The sequence below is a fragment of the Cricetulus griseus genome, chromosome 8 (genome assembly GCF_003668045.3).
Source record: "Cricetulus griseus strain 17A/GY chromosome 8, alternate assembly CriGri-PICRH-1.0, whole genome shotgun sequence".
In the NCBI taxonomy this organism is placed as follows: domain Eukaryota; kingdom Metazoa; phylum Chordata; class Mammalia; order Rodentia; family Cricetidae; genus Cricetulus; species Cricetulus griseus.
The window spans coordinates 23,540,202-23,564,925 of record NC_048601.1 but is presented as its reverse complement, the minus strand read 5'-3'; the positions used below and the strand labels follow the sequence as shown (position 1 = coordinate 23,564,925).

The window sequence follows — 24,724 nt, the reverse complement described above, 5'->3', positions numbered from 1 at the left end:
TTCCCCTGTTGCCATACCACCCGGCCCTGAAGAAGCATCTCGGTTTTCCCAGAGGCCACGGGCCTTTTCATTTCCACGCTGTGAAGACACACATACACACACAGAGCCCTGGTTTGGAAAATCCCCCCACCATGGCCTAGGGGACACACATTCTGCACGTGGATTCACATTTGACAGCTGCTAGGCTGTTTTTGGATGAGCCTTTGGTGTGTGGCTCCATGTCACCCAGAATCACAGCGCCTGGATCCCAGAACCCTACCAGAGCCCACAGCAAACACTGACAGCTCTCCTTAAGTACCTGTGATTGACTTCAACCCTCACAGCAACCCTGCAAATCACACACCATCCACTTGTCCAAAGTGGGAAACTGAGGCTCAGAATCTACCTTGGGCCGTGGTGAGGGAGGACAGGAACGTCAGGGTGGGAGGACTGTGCCCTGGATCCTATTTGCATTTCCCTTCCTGAGATATGCAGACTCTGGAGCTTTCTCTAGGAAAATCCCAAGGAGAAGGCAGTGGCTGCAAGGTCTAGGGCTTTACTGGGGAGCCACAGAGGCCAGGTACTTGGTGGAAAACTCCAGTGTGTGATTCACCCTCCTCCCATGCCCTCGTCATTGAGGCCAGCTCCCCTCCCAAGGTCCTCAGTGTCCAGCCTGGAAGTTGGTGGCTACCATCCCACTGCTCTGGTAAGAGGGGCTGTACCTTGCCTGAGAAGGAGCCAGTTTTAAGGGTGGAGGCGAGAGGAAGGTAAGGGGCTGGGAGCAGGAGGAGAGAGGTCAGGGAGGTAGGGATGCCCACGGCAGCAGTTCAGCAAGGCTCTGGGGGGCTTTTCCTAGACAGTGCCCACTGGGAAGACACTAGATAGGAGGGAGGGGACTGGAGGGGAGAGAGAGACAGGGTTAGAGAGCTTCACTTCCAGAGGGGAGATGTTGTAATCCTGGTTTATAGACTTTTTCAGCCTCTCTTGCTGCTTGTGGTATTTCTCTGTCCACCCCCGTCTCTCTGTCTGTCTGTCTGTCTGTCTGTCTGTCTGTCTGTCTGTCTGTCTGTCTCTTTATCTTTGTCCCGGGACCACTGGGTGGGGCTGTGACAGGGAGGAGCAGGAGAGCTGAAGGTGAGAATTCCTCTTCCAGGTCTGGAGGCACTTACTCATTTGGGAGCAGGAGCTCTAGCTGAGCCGAGAGACCAGGTGAGTGGCAAGCCTGCGGAGGAGCAGAGCTTTCAGTTGGAGTCCCATAGCGTCTGTACCCCTAGGTCTGGAGGGCTGTGTCTGGGCACGAAGCAGGGAACTGGTTGCCTGAGGGCACAGGGAGTCTGACCTTTGGGCATGCTCTAATGCAATGCTACCGGTCCCCTCACTATCCACACCATGGAATTGCTCAGGGACAAGCCTGAGTAGTAGGAGAATCCACCATGGGGAGCTGGCCCTAAGCAGTGGGTGAAAGAGGCGGGTCATCGGCTGGCCAGGGGAGGGCGGTCGGTTCCCAGAGGCAGGAAGGGTGAGTGGATGGATCTGGAACTAACGGTCACAGGTTGGGGGTGCCAGCCAGGGCCAGCACAGAAAGCCTGAGCTCCTCTCAAGACGGGGAAGCCACCTAGGCTGGGATTGGAGCTGAGGAGGGGCTGTGGAAGATGTGGGTTACCACTGTGGAGCCCAGCTGCCTACCAGGTGTGAAGGGCTACGAGGAGCCAGGCTTTGGGGCCATGCACACAGGTATGTGTGTGCAAAGGGACGTGACGGAATGGCACCAGGGTGTGCAGGGGTGGGTGCTGGTATGTGGGCATAGGCTGGAGCGGGGCTGGGTCTGTCTCTCTTGCGCTGGAATGGGGGTGAAGGTGCCTGAGTAGAATCTAGCAGTATGGGGGGGGGCAAAATTTCTGGAGTGCCTCCTAGAACCGAGTGGGCTTCTCTCTAACCTGCCTGGCTTTGAGAAGAGTTAAGACTGTACTTTCTTGTCCTTTGAAGACAGAGCCCAGGATATGCTCAAGGGCACCCAAGTATGGTGAAGTCCCTTCCCTGCCCCCAGCCTGCCCCAGCTTGCCCCAGCCTGGACAGCCTGTAGAAGAGACCTACGGAGCTTGCGTGTGTGTGTGTGTGTGTGTGTGTGTGTGTGTGTGTGTGTGTGTGTGTGTGTGTAACAAGTCGTCTTTGCTGTCACTGAATCATTCCTAGCAAACAGACTAGAGGTGGAAGGGCACCTTGGGGGTGGAGCTGTCCTTTTGGATTTGTTGTTGTTTTTGTTTTTGTGAGACAGGCTCTGACTATGTAGCTGGTCTGGCCTGGAACTGAACCATCCTGCCTCTACCCTGAGTTCTGGAAATCTCAGGCATGTGCTACCATACTGGCCCTTGTGCTTTTACAAGTAATAAGAATGAAAAAGTAAAGAAGGCTCTGTGAAACTTGTTTTTATGGCTATTGTTCTCCTGGACATTTTTCCCCTGAGTGTAACTTAAATGTCCAGTGCTGTGTTTCTCCCCCCCCCCCACACCCCACCAGTCTAACTTAAGTATCCATTGCTGTGGTTTAGCCCTCTTTCCCTCCAGTCACTGTGGCTTTAGGTTCCGTCTCTTTTTTCGTGCCTTCGAGTTCATTCTGCCTCAGTTTTCCATTCTTGCCTATGATAAAAGCTCCTCTCAAAAATCTCTTGAAGAATTTTATTTGATTATTTTTATGTGCCTGGATGTTTTGTCTGCATGCATGTCTGAACATTACATGCATGTCTGGTGCCTGAGAAGACAAGAAGAGGGATCTCCTAGGACTGAGGTTATAGGCAGTTATAAGCCACCATGTGGGCTCTGGGAATTAAACCCTGGTCCTCTGGAAGAGCAGCCAATGCTCTTAACAGCTGCACCATCTCTCCAGCCCCAATTTTTGATTTATAGAAAATTCATGTCCATGTCCATTCATCATCTCAGGTTTTCTTTTTCCTTCTCATCCTTGGTAAAGCTCAACCTCAAGCCTGCACTGGGCTCTGGGTTTGCTTCCCTGACCCCACTCTCCTCTATCCCTTCATTCACTCCTTCATTTGCCTCTTTTCCCTCCAGGTCTTCCCTCTAACTCTTGAGACCATCTTCATCTTGCAGTGGCTGCAAGGAGCTGCAAGAGCATGGAGGGTTGTCTTCTGCCAGCTCCCTTGGGATTCCTTGCGTGTGGGGTTCACTCCGAGCCCAGCTAGCCCATGGCTTGGCAAGCAACAACAGCCTGTTAATGGTCTTTTACACATCTCTTCACCTGTCATTCTCTCTTCTAGATTTCAGGCTCAGGGACGAGGAGTTGTTTGTCTAAGTCACAAAGCAAGAGTCAGTCCTCCCACTTGTTGGTAAATTGAGTTCCATTTTAAGTGGGCATGTGCTGTGTGTCAGCTGTCTTCCTCACCTGTAATGCAGATCCAGTAGTAGTAGTGACTCAGAGACTGTCAGGATGCCATCTGATAGTGGGTATAAGAACGTCTTTAGTCCCACGTTGATCAAATGTTAACCTTTCGTTGTTGTAATTAGCAAATCTGGGTGAACTTGGTTTCCTGCCTGGTGCTTCTGTGGCGGTGTTTCCAGCTCATTCATTAGCCCTTGGTTTGTTTGTCATTTAGAAATGATTCAGGGGCCATTCCGCAGGGTGCCAGAGATTCAGTTCTGTCTGGGTTCAGGCCTCACTGACTGAGCACCCATGGACTCTGGCTCTGCAGCCTGGAGCCCTTCCCCCCTTCTCCCTTGCGTTTGAGGCTGGCACCCTGAGTTTATACCAGCTACCCTCCTTATCCTTTTCCTGCATGGAACTTGTAGTTAGAAACTCTGAGTATATCCCAATTCCAGAACCTCGCCCTGCCATGCCTTCTCATTCCTGGGGTAGCCTGCACCCTCCAAGTCACCTTCAAAATTTTCCACAACCCTAGCTGGCTTCTGCCCACGCCTTTCTAACGGACTCGGGCTTGGGCTGTTGCCTGGGTTAAAAGGACCAACAAGTAAACACAGAGTTTTCCTTCATAAAAAGACTCCCTTGTGCCTCCTCAGAGCCCTGGAGGAGTATGGAGTGCGTGGTGGTGGACCTGGTCATTTGATTCCCTGAGTGTTCCTTGGAGGGGAGGGCCAATGGACAGTGCTTCCCTGACAGTCCAGGCACCTCCTCCTTGGCATTTCCCTGGGAGGAGGGCCAGTAGTGGCCTCAGCATGATCAGCTGTGTGGAGGGAGGGATGAGAAAGCAAACATAGATTCCAAATGCAATTTGCCTCCTGGCCATTGACAAATAGACAAGAGGGACAGAAAACAGACAGTGGCCTATGGAAGCTTGGGGAGTGCTGGACTTTTCAGAGGTCAGGGGGAAGGTAATGGCAGCAGCCACAATGGGCAGGCAGTTCCTGCCAGACTGTCCTTGTGAGAGCCAGGCATTCAGCACTTTGAGGTCATCTTGAAATGACCACCATCCAAGTGACCACCTCCCAGCCCCTGGGTCCCCAACCTTTCTCAGGACAGACATACAAAGAAATGGCTTCCCTTGAAGGCCTAAAGCTGGCACTAATGCCAACCCCGTCCTCAGCTGGTCTTTACTTAGAGGCGCCACCTTCTCCCTCCCTCCCAATCAGAGCCTATAATGAACCAGCTCCCATGTTTACCAGGCCTCCATTGATCCCAGCTGCTCAGGAAAGCCCCATGAGCCACCTCAGCCAAACCTGCCCTTTAACCCCGGCACCCCTGGCAGCCAGCCTTTTAGCCCTTCTGGTCTGGAGGCCAGAGGCCAGGTTGCTGTTATTCACAGTATATTGAAGATCTGGACAGAAGGGCCAGCAGGGATGGTGTCAGGTTATAAAGACCAAAAGGGATTTGAGCTATAAGGTCCTCAGGGATGGGGTTTTAGTCACAGCTCTACCCCTGGGTGGTGCTGGGCAAGTCTCTGACCCCTGAAAACCTGCTTCGTCCATCGCCTTGTCTGCCGAAGACTTGGCAAGCTAGAGTCTGCTTCCTGTTGACTCAGCCTCATAACTCTGAGAGCAGTGTCACCTTTTAGGTAGAAATGGCATCAAGAGCTTGGGAAGAAAGGTAATATGCCAATAGGCGGTGAGACTGGTCTGGAAAGATCAGGGTGAAGGGAGATTGGTGTGCAGGGTGTGTGTGGGGGGAGGTGTATGCAGTCCCCTTTCTCCCCTTGCCAGGTTTCCGCCTCTCACAATCCTGCCTTCCCTTACAGGGTCTCCCTATCCAGTATGGACAGAAAAGTCACAGTCCATGAAGATGGGTATCCTGTGGTCTCTTGGGTCCCTGAGGAGGGAGAGAAAGGCAAGGACCAGGTGGAGGATCGAGGCCAATGGACCAACAAGATGGAGTTCGTGCTGTCAGTGGCTGGGGAGATCATTGGACTAGGCAATGTCTGGAGGTTTCCCTATCTCTGCTACAAAAATGGAGGTGGTGAGTTTGTGTTCAGTGGTGTGGTGGGGAGTGTTGTATCCTGCCATGAATCTGGAAGGCTCTTGTTGGGGCCCAGTTCCATCTCTAGCCTCAGTGGTCCCTCCTGAACTGGGGTGACATATTACCCAGGACTGTGTGAGATGTAAGAGAGACAATGAGCAGAAGCATGGGGCTTGGGTTCTTAACTTCTGTATTACCTCTGACAGATGATAGTGGCTAATAGGATTCATTCATTCATTCATTGATTAACTAACTCATTCAGCTCCCATGACTGCAGACCTCTCATGAGCCAAGGCTCTGTTCTAGACGCAAGCCAGAACTTGGCCTGTGTGCATTCTGATGAAGGCTGCAGATCACAGGCAAGACACACATGTGACATGTCATGGTGACAGTTGAGTGACAATGAGGAAAGTAGGGGAAAGGGAGAGGGACTCTGGACAACATCTGAGGAGAGGTAAAGAATGTGGAGGAGGGGTTGTCTGTGACCAAGGGGATCATTCTTGGGTCTGGACGGTAGTTCTTCTTGCAGAAGTGACATATTCTCATTGTAGTGTCAGAACTGTTCCAGGAAGAGGAAACATGTTAGAGATAATCATTGTTTGAAGCACGTTCTAAACCCTATTTGTATTTAAGCTGATAAATATCTAACAGGTATGTCCAACCCTTTGACACAGGTTAGGCATTGATGGGTCAAAAATAGGCTTTTGAAAATTGCATCTGTACTAAGAACACACAGACTTTTCGTAGCATCCCTTGACAGTACAGTCTAACATCTTAAAGAGAGTTGGAAGCTGTGGCTGGGTCTTGTATCTAGACTGTGCTGTTTTACATAAGAGGCTTGAGCTTGGTGGGGTCTGGCATCCAAATGGTTCTGGAAAAATTCTTCCAAGGTTATCAGAGGCTGACTATGCCTGGGCTGACTGGCTTCCACCTCAACTTTCTTTCCCTCATCTTTAACACGAGGGACTAAATGAGGCCTTGGCTTCCACCTCAGAGTCACCAGCTTTTGGAGGTTCTAGAAAAATAATAAGAAGGACTAGGATTTAGTTCTTTCTTTATTCTAGACAATCTGGGAATAGATTTAAATGGGAACATGGTGTCACAGATTAACCCAAATGTCATTGTCTTGCTTTAGGCTAGAGTTGTTCTAACTCCTTGCGACAAAAGGGCTTAAGTCCCCCTGACCACAGGCCCTACTGGGTGGAAATTCACCTTTTATTAAGATATGTTGAGAGATTAATTGATTATTGGGTAATAAACACAGCCCTGCAGAGAAGGAGCTTCTGGGAGAGGAAGCCACTAAACTTAGCCATCCTTAAGAAATGTCTCATCCCAGACAGAACATTCTCTAAGTCTTTTTTGTGATTCTGTGCTTCAGGGAAGAGTCAGTGACCAGACCATTGCCTGAGGTAGATCTGAGCAGATGGAGGGAACGTCTAAAAAACCTGCAGCTGAATCCCTGGGCTGGCTATGGTCCCCATGGACATTGTCAGCCTGCTTATGGACACAGCTGGGAACACACCATGAGGCTGTCTCCAGGCAGTGTCCCCAGGCTGGGGTTAGATCAGCCCATTTGGGGAGAGGACATTTGCAGTGCCAATGTGCTGGAAGCTCAGGAGAGAGCCATATGCAAGGGTTCCCTGCACTATACCCAGAGCCAGCCTCCACCCAGCCCCAAGAAGGCCTGAGGAAAGCCTGTCTCTGGAACTCCACATCTTCTGTGGGGTGAAAGCCCACATTCCAGGGACACAGGAAAGGTGTTCCCACAGCTGGTAGGAAGGGACCATATGTGCCTCTGTGGACTTCCTGTGAAGATCCCTTCTTCAAAGTATGGTATCTACACAGGAGGGGCATTAGCTAGCCTTTATTTATTTAAATTTTTTCTTTTAAATTTATGTTATTTTACATGTGTGGCTATTTGCCTGCATGCACGCATGTGCACCTGTGTGCCTCTGCGTACACACAGAGGTCAGAAGAGTGTTGGGTCCCTGGAACTGGATTTATGGATGCTGAGAACTGAACCCAGGTCCTCTGGAAGACATCTCTTAATAGCTGAGCTGTCTTTCTAGTCCCATTAGCTAGTCTTTAAAGGGGAATTATGGTGCATACTACAACATGGATGAATTTGAAGACATGATTAATGAAACAAATATATCAGGACAAACACTAGGGTCCCATTCATGTGTTAATTGTGAGGTGCCTGGAGTAGGGAAATTCATAGAGGCAGAAAGTAGAATATCATTGACAGCCTGAAGAGGCCGAGTTCATGTTTTTTTTTTTTTTTTTTTTTTTTTTTTTTTTTTTGGTTTTTCGAGACAGGGTTTCTCTGTGTAGCTTTGGAGCCTATCCTGGCACTCACTCTGGAGACCAGGCTGGCCTCGAACTCACAGAGGATCCGCCTGCCTCTGCCTCCCGAGTGTTGGGATTAAAGGCGTGTGCCACCAATGCCCGGCTAAGAATTCATCTTTAAAAACTTCCTTCTGGCTCATCTTGCTTCTATTATAATTTTCTTTTTACTTGAAAAAATTGTTTTGCATTTGTTAGCAACAATTTCTTATGGTTTCAGTTTATGTCAAAATACTTTCATCCACTTTCTGGAAGACTGTTATCATTACCACTTGGCATAGATTTCCAGGTTGACTTTTTGTTGTTGTTTAAACTTGGATGGCTTCAGAGTTTCAGCTTGGGAAGATGAAGAAGTTCTGGAGATGGATGTACAACACTGAGAACACTTTAATGCTATGAGATTGTACATTGAATAAAAAATGTGCACACTCACATTGTATATACTTTAACATGTCCATACACACTAAGAAAAGAGGAAGTCTAAGCAAATGTGCGTAAGGAGCAAACCCAACAAGGATCTGGGTGGTTTTCACTCTGATAAAAAAACTAAGCACGATACTAAAAGTCCAGTGATAAAATACTAAAAAACTACCATTCCCACACCAGAACATTCTATGGGCACTGAAATGGTGTCAAGTATTTATTGACATGAAGATGTGTGTGATGTGAATTTTAAAATGGTGTCCAAATCACATAAAGTACATTGCTTTTGTGCAGAAGAAATGTATACAAGAAATCTGGAGGGAGGGTCTGGAGGGATTGCCGAGGCAGGAGCATCATGGGATCAAGGTCAGATGGGTGACCTTGTCTAGCAAAAGAGGACCAAGCAGATTCTAAAAGAATTGCCGGAGTATGAGGCCCTGGGTTGTTGTTCTAGCATGGTACCCACCAACAAAAGATGGGAAAGGAGGGAGGGAGAAGGAGGGAGAGAGGGAGGAAGGGAGGGAGTTTGGGAGGAGACTTCTGGAGGAGCTGTACAATGCTCTGCTTCCTTTCCTTTTGTGCTCCCCCCACCCCCCCCCGCTTTCCTCCTCAGCAGGAGGGTGGCTTGACTTCAGAGGCCTTATGGCACAGCCACATCATAGTGGTCAGGAGTCAGGCATCAGGATGCCTCAGGGTCAGGATGCCTGGTGTGGTGTGTTTCTTTTCTCATCTATACCTTAGTTCTTGTGTTTTCAACCTGGGCTGGCTTTCTTATCTGTAAAGGATGACAGCAGCATCTCCCTGGTGGGAGGTTGATTTGTGAGGGTTTAGGAGAGGGTCGGGCACAGGAAGTACCAAGGATGTGCTGCTAAGCTGCAGAACAAGAGCCCTCTCCCCTGAGGGACCTCTGGGCTGAGAGAGGACCTCAGCACAGCTCCACGGGTCCCTGTAGGGCTTGCTGCAGGACCGGCAGACCAAACAGACCCCAAGGAAGGAGAAAAGCCCTCTGAAAACTATCGGTGAGAAAAGAATGCTTCCAAGCTGGCTTTGTCTGTTTGTTTCTAAAATGCAGCATCTGTATCGTTTTTAAGAAGCGTGTCAAATTATACAGGACACATGTTTCTCTTTCAAAACTAATATGGGATTTGATTTGTAAAACACAGCAAATAGTTCATTTATTGGAGCTTCCATCTCAAGATTCATTTCTTTCCCTCCAAAGACTTTGCCTGCCTTACTTGGGCCTCACGTCATCTGCTGGGTGTCCACGACAGCATGAAGCCAGGCAGAGGGAGACACTGTGGGTCTTGGGTGTGTGAGGAAGGAGGCTGAGGGTTGAGATGCTGGAGGGGAGCTCAAGGTCTCGAAGCAGCAAGTGACTCAGACTCTGCCTTTCTTTCCATCAGGAGCTTTCTTCATCCCCTACTTCATCTTCTTCTTCAGCTGTGGCATCCCAGTGTTCTTCCTGGAGGTGGCACTGGGCCAGTACAGCAGCCAGGGAAGTGTTACTGCTTGGAGGAAGATCTGTCCCCTCCTCCAAGGTGAGTGTCACCCTTCCCCTTTTCTGCCTTTAGAGCCACCATCCTGCCTGCTTCTGTTGCTGTCACTGTTCTTGCCGTCCTGTTCCCAGCCCTACTCTCCATGGCATCCTCTTCTGTGACTTGTGAAATCAGTCTCTTGAGGACCAAAGCTTAGATGCCCAGGGGAGAAGGACATGTCCAGAGAAACAGTACAGAATTATAGGTACCAAATTACGTGTGGATATTGGAAGATGCAGCCAGGAACCTGAACTTTAACCTTCATGTGCCCCAGGGGAAAGTATGTCTCTGACTCTATGTCATGACCCAAGCAGACTTCAAAGGACACAAGCACAGTAATGCTGCTGATGGTGATACCGTGTCAGTGTTCGTGTGAGCGCTTTACGTGCGTGCCATTACCAGGCCTCTCATCACTCCATTGACCTCATTCTATAGAGAAAGAAAGGGGGGCATTGTCTGGGAGTTTGAACCAGGGCTCTCTGCACCCCTCTCTTCTTGCCTCTGTTACGGGAAGCGTGCTCTTCTCTGTAGATCTGTGGGGTGGACACAAGCCCCTGGGGTGGTTTTCACCAGCCTCCGTTAGTGGCTTGGCCAGACCCTGAGATGCAGTGGAGGGCCCAAGAGCCTCCTTGTCTGAGATATCCCTTACACCTCAGATGCAGAGAGGGTTCTTTCTTCATGCTAGCACCTGAAGGACCATAAGGGACCAGGCTACTGGGTTATTTGGTCCAGGAAGGGACTAGATTGAGTGTCTGATGAGCACTGGGTACCCTGGCTCCTGAGAAGGCTGCCTGACCAAACACTGGGGAAAGGTGAGGATAGTTGGGAGCTGCACCTCTTGGGGTATTAGCTGGTCTCTTATAGCATCCAGGAAACCCTTAGTGGGGCTCCATCTCAGCCAAGCACTGCAGCCAAGGGCGCTGTGAGAATTCCCCAAGCTAGATTCTACTGAGGAGACCAAGTTCTTCCAGCGTCACTCTTCCTCACTGGCTTCCAAGCTCGCCCTTCTCCTTCCCACTTCTCCAGTTTTCATTTTGCAAGTGATATATGATGGTAATAGAAAAGTAGAAAACACAGGCAGGGAGAAATAGAGGTAGAGACGGGATAACGACCGAGATGGGGGAGGGGGAGGAATGTTATCACTACAATGGGAGGATATGTAAGAAAATGAATGATATGAAGCTCGGTGGAGGGGCACACGTGACTGGCAGAACCCATGTGACTTTCCTTTCCTTTTTTGCTCATGTTGGTCTCTTTGACTCTCTTTGCCCCTGAAGGCATTGGCATGGCGTCTGTGGTCATTGAGTCTTACTTGAATATCTACTACATCATCATCCTTGCCTGGGCTCTCTTCTACCTGTTCAGCTCCTTCACCTGGGAGCTGCCCTGGACAACCTGCAGCAACTCCTGGAACACAGGTATCCGTGTGTCAGCCCTGAAGTGGGGCCTTGCCCGTGAGGTTGGTCCTTGGTGGCTCATGACACAGTGTGTCACAGACCTTGCCTTATAGCTGAGCTATGTGGGCCTTGCTGTCAATTCTACTGGCTGGGCCTTCTGTGTGTGAGCCCTGGGGGAATCAATGGTGCTGTTACACAACCACAGCAGGCCTCGATTTAGCAAATGTTCTTGGGCATGTCTCATGCATCGAACACTGCCAAAAATGAGTAAGGGCTGATAGGACCCCACATTGTCTGACCTGGCTATGGTAGAGGTAGATGAGTCAACAAAGCAGACTTTACCTTGATGGGTGGGAAAAACAGTATCACAATTACAGAACAACGGAAGAGGAAAGAGCCCATCTTGAGACCAGTATTGGGGGATTCCAGGGACTGGGTTTTCTGTTTTTTGTCTGTAGGATGAAAAATCAGAGCAGCACAATGGGCAGGCCAATGGTGGGCTATTGAGGGGAGCTGCCCATGTGGGTGGTGCACGTCTGTGCTCTGTATTGTCCTGGAGGGTGTCAGTCAGGGCATTCATGGGAGTAGCCAGACTCGCTGGGAACACGTGCAGTGGACACAATTTATACAGGGAAGAGGAGCCAGTCCCAGCGACACGCTGGCTCCTGAGGAAACCCTTGGGCCTAGAAACCATGGGAAGCTCTGGTTGCAAGGTCAGAGGGTAAGCGCGAGGGCATCTTTCCTCATCTGGTCCCCAACTTATATGCATCCCAACCTTGTCCCCAACAGAGCATTGCGTGGACTTTCTGAACCACTCAGCGGCCACCGCAGTGAACCACTCTGAGAACTTCACCTCACCTGTCATGGAATTCTGGGAGTAGGTCCCGGGCCTGGTTGCGATATTCCAGGGGCCCTAAGCACAGGGAGCCTGGATTGTGCAGGCTTGAACGTTGGTGGTGCGTGTGTAAGAGTGTGCATGCGTTCCAGCACCACACATCCTCTGCCCCGAGACAGACCTACATGATCTAGAGATAAGGGGGCCTTCGTATTCAGCCTTGACTGCCTGTCTATACCTTCATACTTACCACGAGATTTTTGGATGTTGATGCATGCCTAAGACTCTGTGTGTGCTTTCTAGCGTGACTTATTTTTTTGCTTCCAAGGTCCACATCACTGAGGGGTAGGGGGCCTTCACATTCAGCCTTGGCTTCCTATCTATACCTTCACTCTCACCCTAGGCCTTCACATGTCTGTACAAACTTGCATTTTCCCATCTGCCTCCACTCACTCTCATGGCTGTCCTCCTATGCCATCCCCACACTCCAGCTGCACCCTCACATCCGCGGACAGCTGTTCACAGGGTGACAGGAGCCATCTTTATTGTCTCCTGGCAGCCAGCTGTGTGCATCTCTTCCAAACTGGGTGTGCTGGTATCAGGTTGGTAGCTTGACACTGACTGGTATTTGCACCACAGAAATGTGCCCGCCGTTCTCCCTCCTGCGTGCCCGCGCACACCTCTGCAGACCGTGTTCACTTCCGGCCTTTCCTCATGGTCTACCCGTGCCCTCACACCGATTGGCCCTGCACGCGTTCAGCGCTCACCTGGCTACCCATGCCCTCTCACCTGCCCTTTCGGGGTTACCTGAGCGCTCTCCTCTGCACACACACCTCCACCCTCATCTTTAGATGGCAGCATCCCCTCCCTTGTGCGTCTATTCGCCATCACTCACTCCCCGTTTCAATGCTTTCACTTCCTTCGTTTCCTTCATCTCTCTGTGCAACAGAGCAACCCGGGTGAGTTAGAAAGGCACAGATACCTGTGGGATTACAGTGATTTGGTCCTCTAACAGCCAGGGGCTCTCAGACCACAGGTGGGAACACGGCACGGCCATGGAGAGGTTGGGGACATCATGGGTGTGGAAGCCCTGGGGAATGTTATCTGTTGGGTCAGTTCTGAATCAGGGACTTGGTGACACAGGCAGGTTGTCCCCTTTGGTCTTCCAACTGGTTATTTTTCCCGATCCCATAGGAGACGGGTTCTGGGTATTACATCTGGCATCCATGACCTGGGGTCCCTGCGCTGGGAGCTGGCCTTGTGTCTCCTGCTTGCCTGGGTCATCTGCTACTTCTGCATCTGGAAGGGGGTCAAGACCACGGGCAAGGTAAGGTATCCTGGCTCCTGATGAGCACTTAGTCACAGAGTGCCCAGGGACACTTGAAAGGGCCCCTCAGGACAGCAGAAAGAAAGAGCACAGTTTGAGAGAGATACATACAAGAATAGGTGAAGTTGCAGGAACATGGGGTTTAGCTCAATACAAGGGGAGACCCCCCCCAAACAGGGTTCAAAAGACCCGTTTAAGCAACATTTAGAGCAAAATAAACCATAAGAGTCTCACTTTTGGAGCTCATTGGTTTCCAAGCTTCCAAGCTGTCAGCAATATGGGGGGTGGGGGTGGGGGCGGAGTGTCTCCTACACTTCTTTGCATGTGTGCATCCGTGTATCTGTCTCCATTGTATATGACAGGACCACACATTCTTGGTTTTTGTTTTGTTTTGTTTTGTTTTCAAGACAGGTTTCTCTGTATTGCTTTGGAGCCTGTCCTGGAACTTGCTCTGTAGACCAGGCTGGCTTTGAACTCACAGAGATCCACCTGTCTCTGCCTCCCGAGTGCTGGGATTAAAGGTGTGCGCCACCAACGCCCGGCAAGGGCCACACATTCTCATGACTTGCCTGTTGTATTTAAATGACACACGAAGAAGAGTTTCCATACACATTAGCAAACAGAGCCATCTTGGGGGTAAGTGCCGATCAGTGAAGGGGCTTAAACCTAGAATGGGCACCAGCCGGTTTGTTCTATAGTGAGATTTCAGATCTGGGCATCGTTTCCAGTCTAGAGAACAGGGACCGATGTCACATACTTTTCACAATCAAGAGTGGCAGGTTGTGGGTGTTCTGATTGCTCTTGTGCCTGAACTGATGAATGCCTTTAGGAAGGATGGGTTGACTTCAGCGTGGAGTTTGACAGAGTGCGGTCATGGTGGACAGTGTGGCTCATGACTGCCGTGGCAGGAACCAGAGGCTGCTGGTCATTACACGATGCTGACCAGGAAGCCGAGGGTTTGGGTGGAAAGCAGAGCTGGGTTGTAACAATGCCCATCCCACTGCCAAGGCCCTTGTCCAAAAGTTCCAGAACTTCTCAGTATAGCACCCTTAGTTGGGAATCAAGTATTCAAACACCTGGGCCCGCCTAGGACATTTCACAACTAAGTGGTGATACTCAAAAAAGTGGGCTGCGCTCAAAAAAGGCCACGACAGTAAAGGTCATGATGGTGGTGGTAGTGATGCCCAGACAGACACAAGATGGTCAGGGCAGCATGGGGTCCCTTTGGAGTCCCTAGGACTCTCAGGTCACTGCTGCTGCCCTGGCCATGACTGGAAAAGTACAGTCCTGATTGCCAGACAAACCTGGCCACCTTCCTCCTGGAGAGGCACCCATGCTCAGGGGTTTGGGGGAGGGTACCCAGGACGGTGGATGGAGGCAGCCAGGTTCTGGGCTGGGAGCTTCTTTCTCTCCACTCTTCCCACTTGTGTTGTCCCCTCCTCCTGTCCCCGCTGATGTGTATCACACCCTGCTGGGGAGTAAGAGCCACTGGAATGTGTAAAGGGAGGTGCAGAAAGTTTCATGTGCTCGCCAGCAGCTGTCTGTATGAAGTCTGAGGTCTGAGCTCCTGTGAGGAATGTGATGGTGTGATCTGCTCTGCCTGGGGACAGGTGGAGGCAGGGCAGGGTGACCCCTGGAGACTGGTGCCTCCCCCTGCTTGCCCCTGCCTCCCCTGCTTCCTCCTGCCTCCTCTGCCTCTCCCCTGCCTTCCCCATTCCTCTCCCTGCCTCCCCTCTGCCTTCCCCTCCACCACCCCTTAGCCTTTCCCTGCCTCCCCCCCACCTCCTCCCAACCTCTCCCCTGCCTCTGGGTACCCATGCCAGAACTGACTTTGGCCTGCTTTTCCTCCAGGTTGTTTATTTCACAGCTACTTTTCCCTACCTGATGTTGGTTATTCTCCTGATCCGGGGTGTCACCCTTCCTGGAGCCTACCAGGGTATCATTTTCTACCTGAAGCCGGACTTGCTGCGCCTCAAGGACCCCCAGGTGGGAACCACGAGGGGACTGTTAGCTGAAATGTGTTTTTGCTAGACTCTACTGTACTTTCAAAGTCTTCTATGGATTTTCATTGGTTTAAAGAACCAGATGCACACTGGAGTACAGCTAGTCGTCTTAGAAGAGAACTGTGAAGAAGGAACGGAGGCTCCTGAACCCACCAGCACCGTTTACCTCTCAGTCCACTTCCTCTCACCCCTCCAGGTGGTGCGCATGTGTGAACACACCTGAGATAATTTCACTTGGAGACATAGATCCTTTCCATGCCATTAAATTCACCTTTAAATGTTACCTCAGCATCTGTATAATATTCCCTCCAAACATAATTCATTCAACAAAAATATCCCCAGGGCCTCTTACAGCTAGTAGAACAGTGGAGAAAACAGACCATATCCCTGCCCTGCTGAACACTGAACCCTGGCCTCAGATACTGAGGTGATGGCAACTTTTAAATAGACACAGTTTATCAGTATCTGAGGGTGATTGCCCATGACACTTTACCCACAGATCTCTTGTTAGAAATGGTGCAGTATTTGTGTCTGACCCAAGCTCATCCTACCACACACATTAAATTGTCTCTAGATTTCTTATAACACCATAATATCAGCTTTATATAAATAGTTGTTCTATTGCATCCATACAGGAGCAGTGCTAAGAAAAAAGTTGGTCCTTGTTAGGACAGGTACAACTTTTTTTTTCTGAATATTTTTGCATCTGAAGATTGGTTGCTCCCCACCCACTCTGGTGTGTTTGTCACAGGTCTGGGATGTAGGCTGCCTGGCCAGGGAGCTCCTGGGTTCTGCACTGGGCTTACAAGTGCACACCCCACTGCTGACTTTTTAGCCTGGTTGTAGGGATGGAATTCAGCATCTCAGGCCAGTACTACACCCCAGCCCTAGTTACAATGTGTTTACTCATTGGTAACTTTGTAGTCACTTATCACTTCATAGCATGATGGGGCTGGGCTTTTTCTCATGAATGCATTGGCATTTCCTCCTCTAGGACCTGCCCAAGCACATTTTTTTTTCTTCCACCAAGAAGTCTTGGTGGATTTTATATTTTTATGAGGTAGCCTGTGTGCCAGGTCACAGTTCCAAAGGTGTCATGTAGACACACTGGCTGAAGGAATGCCAGGGATGCTTTGCCTTACCAGGTCCGGTTACACCTGGGTCTGTAGCTGCTGCCTGGGAATAAAGTAGCTCCTGGAGCTGTTGGTGCTTCCTGGGTGCTCACAGAGCCAAACTGGAAATGGGTCCTGCCTGTGAGAAGGTGCCTGTGGAGAAAGGCAAGGACAAGTTAGCGGGGAGCGGGAGGCAGGCATGATGCTGTGAGGGATGTTAGGAGTGGGATTGCTGTGGTGAGGGGCTGCATTCTGCTAGCCACAGCTCTAGGCCCTAGTTGCCTCTACCACTTTCTTGGGCCTCACGTAGGTGTGGATGGATGCGGGCACCCAGATCTTCTTCTCCTTTGCAATCTGCCAGGGGTGCCTGACAGCCCTCGGCAGCTACAACAAGTACCACAACAACTGCTACAGGTGAGAGCTGCTGGGTTGGGCAGGCAAGGGCAACCCTGCCTCTTGGGGGCCAAGAAACGCCTGTGTCGACACCTTTTCTGGTCCCCTCGTCCCCTGACATCTGGTGTGTGTGTGTGTGTGTGTGTGTGTGTGTGTGTGTGTGTGTGTGTGTGTGTGTCTGTGTGAGTGTTTGCCATATTACATTCCTTGTTTTCCCATTTTTCTTCTAGGTTTCTCCATCTTTCTCCCTCTTGTTTCTGTTTAATCTTCTGCCTTTTGATCTCTCCTTTTTGGATTGCCTTTTCTCTTCCTCCTTCGCTATCTGATCTCCTTTATCCCCACAGGGACTCCATAGCCCTCTGCTTCCTGAACAGTGCCACAAGCTTCGTGGCTGGCTTTGTCGTCTTCTCCATCCTGGGCTTCATGTCTCAAGAGCAGGGAATACCCATTTCTGAAGTGGCTGAGTCAGGTAGGGGGCTCTGGGGTGGAGAGTCAGAAAACACAGACTCCTCCTGCAGAGAGGGAGGTGTCCCAGTAACTTGGGCTAGAAGCCTTTTTAGCTTGGGGTAGGAGGATTGTGTGGCATTAACAAATTTTCTAGAACTGTGGAATAGAAGAGAGGAAAGGAGCAGAGGGAGAGAGGGGGAGGGAGTGAGAGAGAGAGAAAGAGAAAGAGGAAGAGAGAGAGAGAAAGAGGAAGAGGGAGAGAGAGAGAGAGAGAGAGAGAGAGAGAGAGAGAGAGAGAATATAAGCATACAGGGAAGAGATCAATGACATAGAATGAGCTTCTTTCTTGAAACAGCCCTACTCAGATGCACACAGAGATCACAGATGCTCTAGATGCCCACAAGTGCTCCTAGGCACACATAGGTGCTCACGGCATATCCTCATGTGGACACTCAAAAATGCTCAAGACTCATACAGATGTTCACAGATACTCACGGACACACAGAGACACACGCAGATCACAGAAGTATACACTCACAGACACTCAGAGGCACACAGAGGTCACAGACGTGCACAATCACAGATGCTCACAGAAGGACACAGATGTATTTAGTCATTCACAAAGAATCAAGTGTATAAATTCACACACACACACATGCATGCACACTCAGGCATTGGTAAATGAACACAGAAGCACATAAAAATCATAGAAGTCCACACTCATAGATGCTCACAGAGACACATAGATCCTCACATAAAATCAAGGCATACACAGACATTAATAGATGCACACAGATGCTAAGAGACAGGCATAGTTTCTCATCGACCCTATGGATGTTCATAGACACAGACATTTGTAGCAGACATTCACGGCTGCCCACAAAGCTTTACAGAGGCCCACAAAGGCTTGCAGGTAATTCTTACACACACACACACACACACACACACACACACACACACACACACACACACAAACACACACACACACGTTTCCAGACACCGATGCACACACAGAAGTTCACAGACACACACAGACACTAACACACAGACACTAACAGTACACAGACACCCATTGACACTCGCAGGCAGGCATGCCAAGATGCATGCAGATGTCCCCAGGAACTCCTGGGTGCACACAGTGCTAAGGAGAGGGCTACTCTCTAGGTAGCGAGTGGTCTGAAGTCCATCCAACTGTACTGTGTGCCTGGCAGGTCCTGGTCTGGCCTTCATTGCCTTCCCCAAAGCCGTGACGATGATGCCTTTGTCTCAGCTGTGGTCCTGCCTTTTCTTCATCATGCTCCTGTTTCTAGGGCTGGATAGCCAGGTATGGAGCTCTCATCCCGGTTCCCCTTTTTAGCTTCTGCTCCTCTTGGTAGCACTTTTCCTCGTATACCTTCTCCCTGACTGTGGATCAGAGGCCTCACTCTGGTTCAAGTCTTTTGCCTGGGATGCTGATAGATGGTCCCAGGGCTCCAGAGCTCCTGCTGTGAAAGAAATTGCTCCTTTGCTCTCAAGGTTGGCCCCCCTGTACATGGGCACCCTCTCAGATGCTCTACAGAAGCTCATCCCCAAACTCATGGTCCAGCCCCATCCTTTGCAGCTTCGGGGTACAGAATCTCACCTCGATTCCAACCTTCCCTACTGGGGTTCCTTGATATGAAGTGGTAGCTGAGGGAATGGCTGGCTTGCCCCTGCCCCCACATCAGTGTGGGCAGATAGAGTGACACCTGGCAGGGCCATGTGGGGGCAGCGCTGGGCAAGACCTGTACCCTGGCTGCACACTGTCTCATCCCACCACTCTCTTGGCCTACAGTTTGTCTGTATGGAGTGCCTGGTGACTGCCTCCATGGACATGTTCCCCCAGCAGCTCCGGAAGAGCGGGAGACGTGAGCTGCTGATCCTGGCTGTTGCCATTGTGTGCTACTTGATGGGGCTCCTTCTTGTCACTGAGGTGAGAGGGCATCTTGGGACTGCTGACTCTTCACAACCATCCCTTCCCTCTGTCCAGGGACTTATACTCCATTTGCCCCCTCACAGTGAGGTTGAAGCTCCCACTCTCTAGACTAAGTGCTGGTGATGGGAGCCATACAGAAAGTGCCCTAAGACAAGGAATGGGGTCAGGTGACAGCAAAGTCTGGAGCTATTTTGGCTTCCATCAAATGCATGAATCTACCTGCAACACTATCCGCCATGTTCCTTCTTGTGTCCCATCTCCCTTTTCTCAGGCCACTTGACCCCCAAGCAGATTTCCCTTGGTGATAACAAAGAAGGCTGTTTCTGATCTTGGTACCTTTTCCCATTCAGCCAAATCAGGCTTTCTCTTGAGTTTGACAGGTGTTCAGGCTAGGACCCTTCCTTAGGCTTGCAGCATGAGAGAGGCCTGGCACAACCCAAGAGGAACAGACCGAGGGGTACCAGTTCCACCAAGAGGGGACGCTGGGTAGATAATATACCACATGTCCCCCACTCCCAGCACCTTGTGGTATCAGAAATTATTGTCCCAAGGCTGATGGTAGTTCCTGACCTCAGCACCGGGCAGAACAGACTGTAGCTGTCAAACGTTTCTCCTGAGCAGGGCAGACCAGCACACCTCACTGTGGGAGCAGGTGCTGGTCCTGCGCAGGCCTCAGCTCGCTCCTCCTCCACAGGGCGGGATGTACATCTTCCAGCTCTTTGACTACTACGCCTCCAGCGGCATCTGCCTGCTCTTCCTCTCCTTGTTTGAGGTGATCTGCATCGGCTGGGTGTATGGTGAGTGGGGCAGGTGGCTAAGGAGCAGGAGCAAGCTCCAGGGCTGATGAGGGCATGCTCTGTCCGGGGCATGCTCTGTCTAGTCTTGGTCTGGCTGCTCTGATTCTTTTTTCTAGGAATGTCAGACATGGCCTGGAGGCCCCATGTCTCTCTTAGAGTTAAGGCAAGGACAAAACAGACTTTCTTCATCAGCCGAATCCCAGTTAGAGGGCACATTTAGGGCTGTTTGGCCTGACACCTCCCCCCTCCCCTGAAACCCGCCCTTAAATTCCTTCATTCCCTTTCCAACATCCAAGCCACTTTTCCAGGGTTTGTTGAATGCTGCATGGACAGTCCTCATATTTTAAAAGCCATTTTTCCCATTGTTTCTATTAACCATTGCTTTCTTACAGTGAGGTGAATTCTGTTGTGTCCTGACTTCCAGGGAAGGCCTGGGCCCCACAACGCTGAGATCACTCAGTAGCAATCTCAATGACTCAGTGTTTAAGCCACTGTCATGCTTGGCAACAGCTGGGGTTCCAGGCACTGTGCTGAGCAGGTCACATGCTATTGCAAGATCTGCAAATCAGCCTTGTGCAGTAAGAAGACTCGGGCAGATGCTGTTCTGCCTGAGCTCACACAGCTATATGGAGGAGCCATCTCGTATGCTGGTCTGCAGGCTCTGCCACAGATCAGGGACACAGTGCTAACAATGTCCCAAGGCTCAGAACAGAGAGAATAAGTAGCCACCTCATATTAGGGTCTCAGAGGAAGCCTGAATAAGAAGGTTCTTACTTCACAACCCTGGCCTTCCTGTGGTGTCCTTTGCTGGCCTTGGAGCCATTGCCACCTTCCCACCCTAAGCGTTAGATACCTGCCTGATTGTCCTGCAGCTCTTGCACTCAAAGGTTATAATAAGCTTAATCAAGGAGGTGGAGGAAGCTGATATGTCACACCTACTGGCATTATTGGGCTTGGAACTTTGGCCTTTAGAAGTCAAAGTGGTGACCCTTTAAGGGTTGGCATTCATGAATCAGTATCAGCGGGAAGGCAGTGAGCTGGGGTTAGAGGAGTCCTCCAGACGTGGCCACCGGTGAATGGCTCTTCACATCTGAGGAGACTAGTTCTGCCTGAAAGGAGGGCCAGGGTGAAAGTTGACATAAGCAAAGCCAGTCAGTGTCTTCGCTAAGCACACACCAACCTGGCAGTGCCGAGCGTGAGGAATTCACAGGGCTGGAATCAGGCCCATAGTTCTATTCCTAGTACTTTTCTGGCTTTTCTCGTCTCTGCGGTGTGGGTCAGTGAGGATTTGCTGCGGCTGGCTCTTTCAGGCTTGTATACTTCTGTGTGAATAGGACTGACGCTATTCACCCTTAGACAGGACAGCAGAGGTTGTTCCAACAGCTGTGGGTGGCAGCTTCTGCCACCGCCACTGCTCTGTGGCTAGGAGGCTGGGTCCGCATCTCTTTCCCCACTGTGCCCCATCTCTATCACAGGCAGGGCTGGAGGGCAGTGGGGGTTCTTCCCAAAGGCCAAGAAGTTGTCTTCACCTCTGGTTCTCACCCTTTCTTCCACTCTGCCCGCTCAGGGGCGGACCGTTTCTATGACAACGTTGAGGACATGATTGGCTACCGGCCATGGCCCCTGGTGAAGATCTCCTGGCTCTTCCTGACTCCTGGCCTTTGCCTGGTAAGTACCTACCCACTGCCCCTTCTCCCTCTTGTCTGTGGAAGACTTGGGAACTGGGGGCTCTTTCCTGCCTGAGCAGAGGGACTGGTACCCTGCCCTCCCCTCTCTACTGGGCCTCTTATCCATCCACCTTTATCTAGTCTCCCTCTGCTTCAGCCCTCCCTCACAGCTGTACTGCTTCCTGATAGGCTCTCTCTGTCTGCCTTGAGCTCTTTAATGCCCATGCTCACCTGTGATTGATGCTCAGTTGACACTGTCCTACCTCAGATGCCTCTCAGTGTGGTGGGATGGGCCTCTGTTCTTGGCTGTTGGTGTAGCCAGGGAGGGACTCTTGGTGGCCCCCGTCTCATCATGCCCCTCCCCTTTTAGGCTACCTTCATCTTCTCCTTGAGCAAGTACACACCTCTCAAATACAACAATGTCTACATGTACCCTTCTTGGGGATACTCCATTGGATGGCTTTTGGCTTTCTCCTCCATGGCCTGTGTCCCACTCTTCATCATCATCACCCTCCTGAAGACCCAGGGTTCCTTCAAGAAGGTAGGTGGTTGTGGAGGGGGTCATGTGAAGAAGACCTTCGAGGGAGGCTTAGTCCAAGAACACATACCAGCTCCCTACATAGGAAAGCCCAGGGGCTACATGGAGACCTTAAAGGCCTTTGAAGAGCAGGCCCCTGGAATTCTAGGTTCATAGCCATCAGGCTGATCTCAAAGGCCAGCTAGTCAAAGGCCAGCTTAATGGTTAAGGGAAAAACAAGAACCAGACCAAAAGGGGCCAGTTGTAGAAGTGTTAAATAGTACACACACATCCTGGATCTAGGGAAACTGCCAAGCACACCCCGGTTCCTGGCTTCTTTGCTTATCATAGCCCTAACTGGGGCATAGCCGATGGCCCTGTGTAGTTTGGGTTATGCCTTCCTTGAAGAAGCCATTGCCAGTGACCCATAAAGACATCAATTAGGTCTGTCAAAGTCTGACTGTCTGAAAGCAATAAAGAGCTGATCTACAGTAGTTTAAGCAAATGGGCTTCTTGAATTCTTACATATCAGGAAGGTCAGCGCTTGGGGATGCTGGCGTTTGGTTTGGCTGTGGAGAGGCCACTGGGGTCCAGACTCTTCCTCATACCTGCATCCTGAGCATATCACTTCATTGTCGTGTTTACTATTTCCTGGACATAGTGAGGTTGTCAAGATTCCCAATTCCCATCATCACAGCTACATTCAGGGCCAGAAAGGGGGTGCGGTTGACACACCAAAACCAACATAACGATGTAGTAGTACTACAGATAACTGGAAAAATCTCATCCGAGCACAAAACAATAGTAATTAGAAAAATAGTAGTGACAATTGTGACACTTATTTATTACTTGCCCTGTGCCAAGAACTGTACCATAAGGTGTTGTTATCCCCATTTTACAGATGAGGAAAGTGAGGGGACTGAAGGGATGGAAGAGTAAGGTGAATTACCTGAGATTGCCTAGATAGTCTGGTCAGAGCTGGAACCCAGGAGTTCACACTCTTCATCACCTTTTCATCTCAGAACCATACTGCAGTTAGACCCAAGTGCCCGGCTTAGTGCCTGGGGACACACCCACAGAGCATCCTCCACACACCCCAGCGCTCATTCACTGCCTGCTTCTCTTCTCCACAGCGCCTTCAAAGGCTCATTACACCGGATCCCAGTCTGCCCCAGCCAGGGCGGCGTCCACCTCAGGATGGTGCCTCTGCTCACAACTGTTCGCCCGCACCAGCCAAGCAAGAACTCATTGCCTGGGAGAAGGAAACACACTTGTAGGATGTGACAAAGGCCAGGTGACTCCAGAGACAGGGACCTGGTCAAGGCTACCTCCTCCCAGGGATAACCTCTGAGACCTTGGAGGTCTCTGGACACCCCTGCCGGGAGCCACTCTTCTGTTCAGTTGGAAGAGCTTGTCACTTTCTCAGTCCTTCAAGCCACCTGGGCTCCAGGAAGCTGTGTTTGCCATGTGCTTTGAACTCAAGACCCTGACTTTTTGGATTAAAAAAACAACTAAGAACTGGACAAAGTGATGTTTTCAAGTTCACGTAGCTTGTCAGAGCCTGAGACCCTCTGCTGCTCTTGTGCTGGGTCTTCTGAGCCTCCAGCCTCACCCCTGCCTCAGCTAAACAAGCCTGTATGGATCACCTGCCACTACACATGTGCCTTTTCCTTGTCTGACTCCACTTAGGCTGTTTTGTGGGAGGGAGGTCACCTCCACGCAGGTCACTGGAGTGGGGACATAGCTTGCTAAGTCCCTTTTTAGCTTCTACCTACCAGACTCCTCCCAGCTGTCTACATTCTCTTCCTGGGTGGTAGGTCTGCAGCAAGGAGCAGCCCCCCTCCTCTCTTCTCTCTTACACACACACACACACACACACACAAACACACACACACACACACTCACACACACACACACACACACACACACACACACACACACACACACACTTCCCTCTTTTCCCAACCCACTTTTCCTCTGGTCTCTTCCCAACCATTCCTTCCTACTTGCTAAATCCTACAGCACACAGCCTCTGGCTTCTGAGGCATCCAGGAAGGCAGGGTGTGGATGAATTCATGGAGGGCCTTCAGAAGGGAAGGGAAAAGAGGGAATGGGGCACCCAGGACACTGGGCACAGGACCTCATCACAAGAAAGGCTGCATAGATAAACATCACCCAAAGACTGCCCCGTGGCCAGAGTCACAATCCATGGCCTGACCAGTGTGGCTTCCATTCAGGTAGCCACCAGGCCATCCACCTAGCATCCCCTCTTTGCCCCATCTCTGTAAGTCTTCTCTTTTTGGAAAGAAACATCCGTGAACTCAGAGTTCTTCAGCTGCCCCAGCTCCTGGCAGCCCCTTCTGTCTCCTTCTAGACTGCTATGTGTATCTCCTTGGAGCAGCTAGTGAGAAAATAGGAGGTCCGAGGGAGGATTCTGAGAAACCTCTGCAGCTGTGCACTAAGTCCAGCCTCCTGCTGCGGGGTCAGTATGGAGCTCTTTCCCGCCCCCTGGTGGCAGAGGAAAGCAGTACAGCCTAGAGCTCACCCTTAGAAATCAGGCCGGCTGCCTCATTG

The 24,724-nt window shown here is 50.7% G+C and overlaps 1 protein-coding gene across 2 annotated transcripts; it reads left to right on the top strand.

Moving 5' to 3' along the window:
* The first annotated feature begins 1,368 nt into the window (after positions 1-1,368).
* On the top strand, positions 1,369-23,427 carry Slc6a12 (solute carrier family 6 member 12). Of its 2 annotated transcripts, none has more exons than XM_035448781.1 (15): positions 1,369-1,394; positions 5,180-5,397; positions 9,570-9,704; positions 10,979-11,119; positions 11,888-11,975; positions 13,128-13,260; positions 15,112-15,246; positions 16,686-16,789; positions 17,113-17,237; positions 18,427-18,539; positions 19,029-19,166; positions 19,864-19,966; positions 21,534-21,634; positions 22,004-22,174; positions 23,284-23,427. In XM_035448781.1, the coding sequence occupies exons 1-15, from the start codon at positions 1,369-1,371 to the stop codon at positions 23,425-23,427; spliced, it is 1,875 nt and encodes a 624-aa protein (XP_035304672.1). The 2 variants fall into 2 exon arrangements, with proteins under 2 accessions (XP_035304672.1, XP_027285147.1); XM_027429346.2 differs by lacking the exon at positions 1,369-1,394 and adding an exon at positions 5,006-5,031.
* Positions 23,428-24,724: the final 1,297 nt, after the last annotated feature.